Source organism: Eleutherodactylus coqui, chromosome 1 (assembly GCF_035609145.1).
Source record: "Eleutherodactylus coqui strain aEleCoq1 chromosome 1, aEleCoq1.hap1, whole genome shotgun sequence".
Taxonomy (NCBI): Eukaryota; Metazoa; Chordata; class Amphibia; order Anura; family Eleutherodactylidae; genus Eleutherodactylus; species Eleutherodactylus coqui.
In genome coordinates, this window is record NC_089837.1 from 403,199,471 (window position 1) to 403,213,618 (window position 14,148).

Below are 14,148 nucleotides of genomic sequence, written 5' to 3' on the forward strand. Positions count from 1 at the left end.
AGAAATGTCAACAACCTCCGATATGCATATGACTCCACCCTACTTGCGCAAAGTGAAAGGAACCCGCAATACCTTATCCAGTGAGTGCAAAAAAGAAAGCAAACGCATGGGACTGTACCTCAACAGCAAGAAAACGAAACTAATCACCACAGTAGGCAATGGTACAGTGAACATAAAAATTAACCACAAAGAAGTTGAGTCGGTCCAAGATTTCATCTTCCTTTTGATCCAAAATTGATTGCAACGGGCAATCTGGACCTTGAGATGAAGAGACGGATTACACTTGGTAGGAATGCAATGTAAGGAATGGAAAAGATCTGGAAAAGCAAGATATTAGCATTGCAACAAAAACCAGACTGGTAAATTCAATCGTCTTTTCCATAACGATGTATGGTTGCGAAAGTTTGACGTTCAGGAAAATACACAAAAGGAAAATTTCTTCATTTGAACTATGGTGCTGGGGGAGAATGCTACGGATACCTTGAACCGCCATGACTACGAACAAGGTAGTGTTAGATCACGTCACAGCGAAAATATCACTAGAGGGCAAAATCATCAAACAGCGGCTCTTTTTTTGGACATGTGATGTGCGCTAAGGCTCCCTGTCCACGGCCGTGACAGAATATCGCAGGGGAGCAGGCAGGAGAGCTGTCAAGTCTCAGAGCTGAGCCTATCTGACAGATAGGCCCACCGTGGAGAATCGCGGCATGTTGCGATTGGAATCCCGCAAGCTGAGAATCGCTATGATTCTCCGTTCATGGACAGTGGGGCTGCACTTTCCCTAGCATTGCTATGGAAAGCATTCACTATGTTACCCGCGGCCGGATAATCAACGCGGATAACGCAATGTAATATCGGCCATGGACAGGTGCTCTAACGCACTGGAAACAGTACTGATGCTTGGCAAGGTCAGTGCAGAGAGAAGATCAGGACGACAAAGAACAAGATGGCTAGATACAATCAAGGCCACCACCAACATGTCAATCACAGAACTGAAAGAAACCATGACAGACAGGAATACGTGGAGAACATTGATCCATGGAGTGACCGAGGGTCAGATGCGACTAAACAGATAATCATCATCAATCACTCTGCCCTGGTTTCAGCTCTTCTTCAGACATGTCTATTTTAGTAAATACTTGTATTTTTTTTTTTTTTATAAAATAACAAATCTACAACTGCTTCTTAGAACCGTTTCCTATGTTGTTCCAAAGTTATATCTTCTAGAAATGTATGATTAAGCAAACAACTGAGAGTAACCAGTTTGGAGTTGGTGGTGTCCATACTCTGATATTATCCAACTAGTGATGACAGTGCCAAATTGTGTAAAGGCCCATTTATACAGAACGATGATCGCTCAAAAAAAATCGATAAAAAGCAATCGTTTGAGTGATCATCGTTGCATCTAAACGCAGGGCCATCGTGCACTTTTCGGGAACTGCTAGCTGATTGTTAAATTCAGTCCAACCTAAAAATCGTTGTTCAGCCTTATCAGCAGTTCTTATCAGGGAGTGCCGAGAGCATTGTTTCCCACTGGAGAACAAAAGAACTGAAAGCGGATAAGAGCCTTTGGGCTACAAACTTCTTTCAGCTAAGGCTTCATTTGCTCACTTAATTGCTACGAAGTAGCTGAGTAGCTACTTAAAAGTTTATGCAAAATGATCGCTCAAAGCTGTCATTCAAACTGTCGTTTGAGCAATCATCGCGCCGTGTAAATGGGCCTTTACACAAGGGTGCATGACCTGTGGACCTGGGGCCACATGCAGTCTGTGATGCCATTTTGTGTGATCCCCAGCCATGTGGAAACAGACATGCTTGTGTATATATGGTGCCTGCTAGTTTTCATTTAACAGAGGGAAGGCACAATGCAGAGTTCTAAGAGAAGATGCTCCGGAATTGTTATTTCATGGGGAATGAAAGTTTTTCTTTTGTTGTTTTGTTTTTTTTTGGATCCGCACTAGATAATTGATTAATGCTATGCAGATTGGGGGACTACTGCACTACTATACAGGGTGGGGTCCGCCACATTTAATCCCCACCAACCACAAGTTTCGTTACATCAGCTAGTTGGTGGGGACTACATGTGTCGGAACCCACCAACTGCTAGCCTATCCTGAGGATAGGTCATAAATGGCTTTGGAATGGGAAAACCTCTTTAACTATCAACATCCCAATAGTGATCTAGATATTGGAATGCTGAACAGATCAGAGGCAAATTGAAACATGCAGTATTTAGCCTGCTTTTTATTAGTTGTTAGTTACAGCTGTAGTTATCTTTTCCAGATGTACAATAAAGTAGATCATGGAGGAGTGCTGACTGCGAATATTGTGAAGTCTGTACTGAAATACCAATATCCTCAGGCTGATGTAGACGACATCCTGGGTACCAATTCTGAATACAATGGGAAGTTAAAGGTTAGTGCACCTACATAATTAAGGAACTCTTAATTGCTCACTGTTTTACTGAGGAGCATTCATTCTGAAACCAAAGGCAAATGTAGATGATCAGCAACATAAAGTAAGAATAATGGGGCAGATTTATGAAACTGTCTAAAAGAAGAATGGTCTTAGTTGCCCCTAGCAGCCATCCGAGCTGAGCTGCTATGGGCACCTAATACAGTTTTTCTTTTAGACAGTTTCATAAATCTCCTCAATGAGCTTAAAATAAAACGTTATCTATGTTTTATAATAAAAGGGCGATTGCACCTTTGTGTTTTCTTCCTAGTAGTCATGCATTTGTTATAGACAGCGGCTTTATTTTTTCATTTGTCATGAATGACCGGTAAATTTTGAAATAATGTATCATAAAAAAATTTGCACTTTTAAAGAATTTGTGTCTTTATATCTGGAGATTTTCAATTGGCTCTATGTTATTGACTAATTCCTACATTTCATGCTTGTTTAAGAAGCTTCCCTTTCAGAGTTCAGTGCTGGGGATTTTTGAAGAGAGTTATCCAAGGCGAGGAAAGCCCACCAAATCCTGCCCACTATTCTTAGTGCCCCCACACGGTAATAGTGCCTGTCAAAATCTGATAACATAAATGCAGCCCAGAATCAATCTTAGTATACACATGCAGTGCCAGAACCATGCCCATAACATAAATATGGCACCAGAACCCAGCTTGGTGCAAAAATACAGCCCTTGAACCAAGCTCATAACATAAATACGGCGACAGAACCAAGTTCAGTACTTAAATACTGCCCCAGAACCAAGCTTTTTAGCTAAAGACAGTACCAGAACTGAGATAAAGACATGGATAAATTACAAAATTATGTTTTTCCTGGCTATATTTTTGTATTGTGAAATAACACATCCCAGTGTGACCTGATCAATGGTAAAAAAAAAATGTTGGGAGGGATTGCACAAACAAGAATGTTATCACTAGAGATGAGTGAGCGTACTTGGAAAAGCACTACTTGCTCGAGTAATGTGCTTTATCCGAGTATCGCTGTGCTCGGGTCTGAAGATTCTGGTGCCGCTGCAGCTGACAGGTGAGTCGCAGCGGGGAGCAGGGGAGAGCGGGCGGGAGAGAGGGAGAGAAAGATCTCCCCTCCGTTCCTCCCCGCTCTCCCCTGCAGCTCCCCGCTCCGTGCCGGCACCCGAATCTTCAGACCCGAGCACAGCGATACTCGGATAAAGCAAATTACTCGAGCGAGTAGTGCTTTTCCGAGTACGCTCGCTCATCTCTAGTTATCACCTATTAACACACTGAGCACCATACAGCGACTACAGAGCTGAATCCGAATAAATCACAAATAGTTAAGGCCACAATCCAAACACCTCAATGATGAAGCAGTGATGCAAAGTCACACAAGACCAGAATCCATGGATCCAGTATGTAGACTATAAGGCAAATGTGACAGGATCCAGGGTGCAGTAAAACACGATCTTTATTCTTCCATAAGTGGCAATGTTTTGACCAGCAGGTCGTTATCAAGCATACAAACATACTCCTGTATCACATATATTGACCACGGTATCTAAACAGTTAAGTGCCTACAATCAGAACTAAGAGAGGAGTGATCAATGCATCTCATGAATACATCAGATTTCTATTACAAGTATAATGTGGCTCTACAGATTCATGAACCCAAGGTTTTGAAACAGGGAAGACTAACCTCCTAAAATGTTTACAACCCTACACTCGGCAACCCAAAAGCTATTACATGGTGTTCTCAGTTTGAACCCCATTTTTTTGCAGACAGGTTGCATTTAATGTTGCTTCTCCAGCTCTGTGTGAGTGTGACGCATTGGGCTGGCTGAAAGCCATTCATTTCCAGTTCTTGTCATAATGTATCCATTATGCTGTATCATTTTTATGTAATACAGTTAAGCCTCTTAGATGCAATCACTCCATATTTGTGTTGTAAAATTGTCTTCTGGAGGGTTAGTCCTCTCAAAGAAAAAAATCCATCTAGATAAAGGGCTGGGCTTTTGGAAATGCTTCATGTAATATATAATGGTTGTATAGGAATCAGAATATACTTAGTGACAGATATGCATATCATCATAACCACAACATATGCCTCTCCTGCGCACAGTGCTGTGCAATAAGCTGGAAGCAAAAGGTTTTTTGTTTTTTTTTAATACGAACGGTTAATTTTTCTACCAAAGCTGGCAGGAAAAAAATGAATTCTTTCACAATTTTAAAGTATTAGATGCAGCAAGAGACTGAACTTTTAAACTCTAAAGAGTCCAGAGATTTGCAGGAGCAGTTCTTTATGCATTTACTCACTTTCAGTATAGAGAGAAATGGATTTTAGTCATTTGCTTCTGAGATTAGAAATATAATTCCCAGGGAATTTGTGAGAACGTGTAAACATGCACTAGTGTTAAACTTTGCCTTCCTACCCATGGAGGATTAAGTAAGAACACTGAAAGTTCTAATAAGTACAGACTTTTTTTAGATTTTCATTTCAGTTTCAGGAATCTTTACTGCAGTCAAAAGATGAGATCATGTATAGTCTATCTAATGTTGACCTTTTTAGCCATGTCTGATATTAAAGGAAACCTGCAGTATGAGAAGGATAAGGAGTTTGCATCCAGTACACTTCCAGGGATCTAGGCAAGGTAAGTATAAAATTCTTAAAGGCCCATTTACACGGAACGATGATCGCTCAAAATTCGCTTAAATGACAGTTTAAGTGACAGTTTTCAGCGATCATCATTGCATAACTCTAAGCAGATAATTAGCTACTTAAGAGTTAATGCAGGCAGAGCGGGATACCACCGCGATAGCTCCGAAAACAAAGCAGCTGTTTTGTATATGCAAACATCTGCATTGTCCTCGGAGCTTTCAGCTGGTGTCCCGCTGAGAACTGCCAGTGGGATACCAGCTGAAAGAGCACTATTAGCGCGTGCCCACTGAGAAAATCAGCGGGTGGTGCTGACAAGAGTCATCGGTAATTTCTAGCTTGCTGGAAATCAACGATTAACGAATAGTGCACGATGGGCATGCGTTTAGATGCGACGATTATCGCTCAAAAGACTGCTGTTGAGCTAATTTTAAGCGATAATCATTTTGTCTAAATGGGCCTTTATTCTGTACAAGAAACACATTTTACCACTAACAACTGATAGCTTTGTCAGGGCCCTAGTCTCTGAAGCAAATGACACTGTTTATATAGGTAAACCACATTTCCTCCTACTTGGGGAGATCAGCAGTCACAGCTAAACAAGTTAGTTCTCCCATAAAATACTAACTGCAAGCATACTGTGTAATAAAAATAAAGCAAAAATACTTTTTGAAACATAATAAAAAGGGGAAAAACTGCTCCATTTTGTAAAAGAACTCAGTTCATTTGCATAACCACACCCCTCTGTATTTGAATGAAAAATACAAATGAATTGATATAATAAATATAAATTCATCGTTAAAATATCAACTAGACATAGCCGTCAAGAGGTATTAAAAAACAATTCTAAAAGTACATATAAAAAAATGAAACCTGTCATGTCCTACTAGCACCATAAACAAAGTTTATGGGTTCATAGGGCAAGTCCCAGGAGCTCAGGGATGTACTTCTTTTATACTCTCCCTGCTTCCCAGTCCTTTGCTGTCAGCCTGGGAAATCACCATGTCTTAACTTAGCGGAATTCTCTCTGCTTTCAGTGCCTTTACAGTCGTACACACAGTTCCCTATTGGTGTGCTTATGCACTTGAAAGCAAAGAAGAGTCTGCTCAATGCACCGAGTGGCAGCTTCCCTGGCTGACAGTGAAGGAATGAGTCACCTGTTCTTTAGGCCTCTTTCACAGGGCCGACAACGATTTTGCCGTGAGAAAATCGCAGCGATATTGCAGCTGTGCTCTGTGCGATTTTACTGCGTTTTCTCAAGGTGATATCACAATTTTGTGTCTCAGCAATTCGATGGCTGTGATTGGCTCATTGAGGGCTGCAGTGATTGGCTGAGCTGCGGCGCTCGAGAACCAATCAGAACCATCGCTTCCGGGAGGCAAGGTTTTTGAAACTCCAAACCAGGAAGCGCTGGCTGAAAACTACAAGCAAATGTGGCGGATCTGCAGAGGAGAAGTGCGGCGGAGTGAAAAGCGCCTGTTGGGTGATGCATTGTATTGTATTTTGCTTTCTTTTTTCATGCAGATAGGGGTTATTTTAGAGCTGAAACAGTAGGACTTGTAAAAGTTGCATCGCACCGCACGAAAACTGCGTTTTCATTCGATGCAACACAAAGGAAGGCTCCATAGGGAAACGTGGACTACAAAACATCGCAAACCGCAGCTGTATAGAGCATGCTGTGATTTTGTATTCTAGCAGTGCAGCAGCCTACAAAGCTAATGTGAAAGAACTCATTGGAAAGCATGGGCTTCACATGCATGCGATTTGTAGCGCTGTCACATCGCGAGAAAATTGTGCGTTTTTTTTTTTCTGCCCGTGTAAAATCCGCTTTAAGCCCATATACTTAGTTTATGGTGCTCATAGGACATGATAGCTTCCCCTTAAGAGGATTGGCTAGTGGTTTATTGGGGCCCATCATCTATATATTCATACAAAATGAAGTAATTGCCAGTTCAACATTTGGAATATCCTATTTATAATATCAGTTTTATTAATTGTCATGGTTTGAAAGCATTTTAGAATTTATCATTTTTAAAAGGTTTAATTTGTAATTTTCAATTAACATAATAAAATAGCATTTCATAGGAATAAAAGACAAAGTCATGGCAGATACGCAGTACTGTTATAATGCGACTGCCAGCTGTCTAATTGACACTGAAGGGAGATCCACAGTGTAAAACAAACCGTGCAAATCCTCTTAGTATACATTTATCAGGAGGAAATTACCTCCAAGCGACATTTACAATTCTGCCTTGCTAGTCAAAGAAAACACACATACACCCGATCACACAGTCGCATCCCCTCCCACCACCGCATGAAAGAATGACTTCCATGTGGCCATTATCGCCAGCAAACCCTCACAGCGTAGCACTGTGACATAAATAAGTGGTCGTACCCTCATGCTCCGTCCACCGCAGCCAAATATTCTTACATTCAGTTTATATTCTAAATATATTCTAGATTATATTCACTAATTTAATGGGTACATATTCTACCCAGCACACTATTGTCAGAGAATCTATAAATTTACATGACCTACTACTTGTGCGAGTGCAAAAGAATAGAAATCAAAGAAATTGAAAAAACTATCCAGCATAGCGCACCAGCATATAATATACTGGTGTCCTATATTGAAATAACAATAGTGTACTTCAATAGGAAGGCATGGATGCACTACATAATGATATGGCACACCAGGCTCTGTGGATCTCGGAACATGGATTTCAATTTTGTGTTGTGGCCCCTATAAGAGAGAAAGCAAAACTGCTGCCGGCCCCATTGAAAGCAGTAGTTTTGTGGCAACCCCCACAGCATGATTTTCGGGGATAAATAGCTGTGATGAATAGCTAAGAGCTGCCTGTAATTGGCTGAGTGCTCAGCCAATCAGCACAGCCATTTCAGGAGGCATGGATTTTTAAATCCCCGCCTGCTGAAAGTGCTGGGCAGCAGTGCAGGGGAGCCAGCTGGAGGATGCGCCTCAGTGGCGGAGAGGTGAGTAAAGTCTTTTTTTTTTTTTTTTAACCAGCTAGGGATGATTTTCAGGGAAGGGCTTATATTTCAAGCCCTTCCCCAAAAATCATGCTGCGGGGGTTGCCACAAAACCACTGCTTTCAATGGAGCCGACAGCAGCGCCGACCCCATTGAAAGCAATGGGATAGCATCCTGGACTTCTGCCATAGCTGTCACAGCTGTGGCACAAGTCCCTGATATACTCCATGTTTTCAATGGGGCTAGCGCTGCTGCTGGCCTCATTGAAAACACTGGCGATATCGCTGCTATGACTGAAGAAAAGCGTACTTAAGGTCGCCTCCTTCTGCTACGATACATGCGTAGAGCCATTCGCTGACACTATCATTGCAAGACTGTATTGGTGAACGGCGAAGCACCTATTCAGTGCTGATGCAATGCAAATTATTAGTAAGAGTACAGCCCAATCAGAAGACAATTCACATTTCAGCATGCCTACCTGGGTTGGAATTTGGCATGATCGTCTTGTTGGACTGGTGTTCATTCCTGGGGCTTGATACCTGAATCCCCTGCAGATGATGATAATTGACTTTCTGGATGATCTGCTCCTGACCCAGCATTAAGGTATAGCGCTGGATTAGTCTTTTTGACTACACCTATTTAAAGTAAATCTGTCACCACATTTTTGCAGCTCTTATTAAGAGCAGCGTGCAGTAGTGCCTGTCACACTGATTACAGTGATATGTCTGCTGTATAGATCTGTGTAGAACTCCTTTAAGTAGCCCACTATGCATGTGCTGCCACTGATAAAATGCAAGTTTCTCCAAAACTAATGCACAGATGCACACAGCAGACATATCACTGCAATCAGTGTGACTCTCATTACCTTGTACTAAGCTCAGAGAGGGGTGCAAAAAAAAACTGACAGTCTCTTTAAAGGGAACCTGTCATGTTGTCTATGTAGCCCTATCTGTGAGCAGCTCGTAATAGAGCAGGAGGAACTGAGCAGAGTGCTATATTATTTTGTGGGTTAAGATTCAGTGTAACTTGTAATTTCTGAATTGCAACCCCTGCTTTTTCTATTTTTATGCCCAGTGGGGGGCTCTACCTAGTGATCGACAGCCTTCCCTGTATGAGTGTGCATATAAAGACTGCTTTCAATCACTAATAGAACCGCCCACTGGACTCCTAAGCATAGACAGAGAAAGGATGTCAATTTACGAAATAAAAATCATGTTGAATCTTATCCCATAAGCTTATATATCTGTCTGCTCCGCTCCTTCTGTTCTATGCTGCCCAGAAGATGGCATGAACAACATCAGACCAAAAGGATATAGGTTTGAGACAGGACCATACTGAGTGTAAAAATGACCCCAATGTAGCTGGACATGCAAAACATACATGTAGAGCTCCCAATTCATTTCAGCTTGATAGGTGTTAAAGGGACTCTGTCACAATCTTTTTGCACCCCTCTCTGAGGGCAGCATGACATTGTGGCAAGCACGCTGATTGCAGTAATGTGTCGGCTGTATGTACCTGTGTAGTAGATTGGGAGAAACTTGTATTCTATTAGTGACAGCACATACATAGGAGGTGGTCCTCAATATTTATAAACTGCAGCTAATTCCACTCACCCCGCCCTCCAGCCAATGATTGACATTTGTCTGCCTGTTACTTTGTTTGTGTATCTGGCTGCTACTAATAAAATGCACGTTTCTCCCAAACTACTGCACAGATGCCTACAGTAGGCTTCTCACTAGTACATCACATAGTAGGCCATAGGACCTTAGTATCCTAGATTAGCCACATGAAAAGCTGTTAAATTATTATGGGGTGCTATATTACAAAGCTAAAACCTTACAAATACTTATACAATTCAATTCATAAAAGTGACTGAATAGTATTTCTAAAAACTGGTTTCTAATGAATTCTGAATAAGAAAATCCCTCATGTAGGCCCAAAAAGCTCTTACACCTAAAGTGGAAGATCCTACGTGCCTCCTCGTATACCTTTTTTTTGTACAGATCTCCCTTAGGCTGCCTGCAGATAGCCTGATGCGGACCCCCTGCAGAGGCCTGCGGCTCACCCGCTCCTGGCATCTTCTGTCTCTGCTATGTGCCGGCAGCCAGCGCATGCGTAGAGCGGAGCCGGCCCGTCACTACTGACGTTTCTGTGCGGGCCTCTGCGAGACCTGCACAGAATAGAACATATTGCGATTTGTTTTCCGCATGTGTTTTCACGCAGACAATTTGCTGCTGTGTGCATAGGATTGCGTTTTGCAATGCAATCCTATGCAGGCGGGCACGGGCGGAAATTCTGCGGGAAATCCCGCTGCAGAATTTCCGCCCATGTGCAGGGGGCCTTACAGTGATCTATTTCTATCTGACAAATGCCCCAGAATATTAATTGAGTACATCACTTCCGTGGCATTCATTAACATGCCTTTCAATGGTAGTGTTCATTTTCGTGTGTATGTAGCTTAAAGGGGTTGTCCCGCGATAGCAAGTGGGGTTAAGCACTTCTGTATGACCATATTAATGCACTTTGTAATATACATCGCGCATTAAATATTGGCCATACAGAAGTTATACACTTACCCCCTCCGGTGCTGGCGTCCCCGTCTCCATGGCGCTGACCAAAGCCGCCTTCTGCCTGGATTAGACGCGCTTGCGCAGTCTGCCCTCTTTTGTCCGGCTCCGGCGTGCTCGCGCCGCAGAGGTCTTCTGCGCATGTGCAAAAGACCTGTGCGGCGTGAGCACGCCGGAGCGGCCCTTTAAGCGCAAGCGGGAGGGACCTGGAACAAGCCTGCTAGGTAATGTATTCCCTTTTTTTTCTTTATGTAGTGTGACTAGGGCTTATTTTCAGGGTAGGGCTTATATTTCAAGCCACTCTGGAAATCCCCCAAAATCAGTGTGGGGCTTATTTTCAGGGAAACACAAGTAGCTATTTAGGAGAGCTTTATAAAGCACAGTATACAGCATATTACACCAACACTGAATGATATAGGTGGCATAATGCGCACAGGTTTTCTAGGCAGTTGTTTGTATTTTTAGATCCTATGCCTTTTAATATTTTAATTTAGTTCAATAAAAGTTAGATTGTAGAGAGGGCATTCAATCAGGGTGTTTCTTGCCATCTGGGTAATTGTGGTGTTAACTCCCTGACGATATGTCTCTGTATGTCTTGTTAAAGTTAGAGACCAGGATCTGCAGTTCTCTGTGTATAGTCCTATAGTACACAGCACAGCTGCCGGGCTCCTCTCACCAGTCCTGAGAGAATTTAGAATCCGATCCTGCAGAAGTGGAAAAGGAGGGAAAAATACAGGATACAAGTCATATAATGACCTGAAATAGTGTTATTCCTCATGTACACACATCTCAACTTATATTAAAGAAAGCATGTTTTGTGGCTTCATACCTGTCTATCAACATGGCAAAATATAGGAATCCAATACTCTTGAGTAGTATATGAGTTAGAAATGTAACTCCCAGCGTGCTGCACATGGAAGATTACAAGTGTGATAAATGGGAATTTGACCCTGAAAAGGTCCTGGGGAATGTTATTGCATAATTTGACAATCAGTGAATTTTGTTAACCCATTGAAGTGTAGATGCCTAAAGAAGACCTATCCACAGAATGTTAACCACCTTTTAAAATGAGTAAAGCAATGTGCTTCATGTAGCCTGCACTTTCTAAAAAGTTTTTCCTGCCAAGCAAGCTGCATATTGTTCCTGTTGTCTGAAAGTAAATCTGACGACTGATGGTGAAGTTATAGACATCAACATTACGAAATTCTAATAATAAATAAGATAAATGGCTCATTCTAGAGATTAGTCTTTCATTCCTCTGCCTTTGGCATTTGGAGAGGGGTCTGGAGTGGGAGGTGGTGTCTAATTTATGATTTTGTACTACAAGCAAACTGTTGGTTAGGGAAACATTAGTTAGGCATATTAAACCACGTTTTAGATGCGTTTGATGAAGTTTCATTATTGTTTCCCAGCTGTTAATTGCCTCATCAGGATGCAAGGCAGTTCATCAGAGAAATGCTTATAAAATGTGCACATTAATATTAAGTTAGAATTGTGTTTTTACTTATTTTGTGTATTTTATCGATTGGGTGGTATTGTGTTGTTGAACTAGTTTGTTACTTTTCGGCTATGTTCACACAGGATGGATACACAGCGGAATGTCCGCTGCAGAATTTTTTGCAGGGCAGTTGATATACTGTCCTGATATCCACAAGACATAAAGTTGCTATTTGTTGCAAATTTCATGGTGTTTTTAATTGGCTAATGCTGTGGGGGTTTTTTCAGTGTGGATTTTAGCATTATTTTGACTTCTGTTCGTTTATGCTAATTTTCCTCTGTTACTCTAGATTAACTCTATATTAACTCTAGCTTACCTCTAAATTACATTCTGTTGTGGAAACATGCAGAAAATGCCGCTTATATGCTTTTCTGCAACATTAAATAATTTCATGTTTGGCAATGGTGCCCCTAGTCTTACTGTTGCCTAAGGCAATAAGTATAATGGTGCCCCACTAAAGAGAAAAAATATATATACATTGCAATATGTATACTAACATTAAAGATTATTGCAGAGATGCAAAGCCATGAATTCCTTAAGGAGGTTTCTGTGTTTTTTTTGTTTTTTTTAATGGGCTGCCCATTTTTAAAAAGAAATAAATTAAAGTTCCTACACTAACACCCCTACAGCGCTGCATCTCCGTTCACAGACGGGACATCACAGACTGCTGCGGCCAATCACAGACCTCGTTGGTTGATTGCTAAGTTCTGTGATTGGATACAGAAGCCTGTGATGTTCTGTAAACGGGCCGACTGTAGTCAGTAGTAGAACACTGGCGGGAGTATGGAGATATGGTGTTAGGGGTGTGAGGACCCGGGATGGGTGAGTATAGGATCTTTTATTGGTTTTATAACATGGGCAGCCTTTTTTACATATGGAACAATTGGAAAACCCCTTTAGAAGCTCCAGATATCTTTTACATTTTTGGAGTTCATTGTATGGATGTAGTCCCAATAAAACCAGTTGCAAAAATGCTTTCTATCATGTAATGCATAAAATGCACTAAAAAGCATGCAATGGCGTCTATAGTATTCAAGGCCATCTTCACAAGTAGTGCCTTTGCTCTGTGGCATCATCAACTAAAGAACAGTCCTGTATTGTGTACTGAAATACACACAGTTGTGTGTACGAGGCCTAAGGCTAACTTCATGCGGGCTATGGTTCCCACCCCCATATCGCGCTCCCCACCATATAAATTACCTGAGGAATTTTAGGAGGTCAGGACAGGATCCTTATGCAGCTTACATCTCCCTGTCCCACCATACTGTTCAATTGTATCTGTGTCCTGAAAGTTGCATTTGCTCGGAAATACAGCGCATGGCCAAAAATCTGAGGCTTGCACCCTGAATGTTAATATAGAAGGGTTGCACCTAGCTATGGGAAGATGTGATGCTTGTGAAGGCTGCTGGTCCCAAGTTCAAGTATGGAATATAATCACAGCACACTCAGATGACATTCACTTTGCTGGATGTGACTTTATTGATTTGCACAGAGACAAATGTAATTAGTGATTCGCAAGAAACTTATTGATAGACAACCATGGATGATGTGACGTTAATGACATTTCGATCACAATGGAGTCTGCTGCAAACAAAAGAAACAAGAATATAATAGAACTGTGTACAGAGAACATAAAGATATATTCAGGCCCCCACTAAACTCATCCAACACAACTGTGGATCTTTGCTGTGGGTTTTAAAGGTGGAATCTATGCATAAGTCTGTGCTAGACTCCACTGTGTGAACGGACCCTAAGAACTCACTGCCTTTTGGTGTTTAGTTTGACATTTTTCTCTTTAAAAGGAACCTGTCATGTCCCCACAGCACCATAAACTAAGTTTATGGGACGTGACAGCTGATGTATTTTAATGCTCACCCGCTCCCACGATCCAGCACTGTCTGGGAGTCTGAAAAGGATAAGATTTTCTAGCACCACGCAATCTCTGGAGGGCGACAGCGCTGTATCTCAAGATGGAGGGAGTATAAAAAAATACATCACCCAGCTCCCTGTCATCGTAGT

At 41.7% G+C, this 14,148-nt stretch overlaps 1 protein-coding gene across 2 annotated transcripts in view; it reads left to right on the plus strand.

Moving 5' to 3' along the window:
- The window catches only part of UGGT2 (UDP-glucose glycoprotein glucosyltransferase 2), a 268,510-nt gene that overhangs the window by 105,392 nt on the left and 148,970 nt on the right, over positions 1-14,148 (plus strand). For both annotated transcript variants that reach the window (XM_066580528.1, XM_066580538.1), the window contains exon 16: positions 2,284-2,415. In XM_066580528.1, coding sequence (XP_066436625.1) covers positions 2,284-2,415 — 132 coding nt within the window. The remainder of the gene's footprint in view (positions 1-2,283; positions 2,416-14,148) is intronic.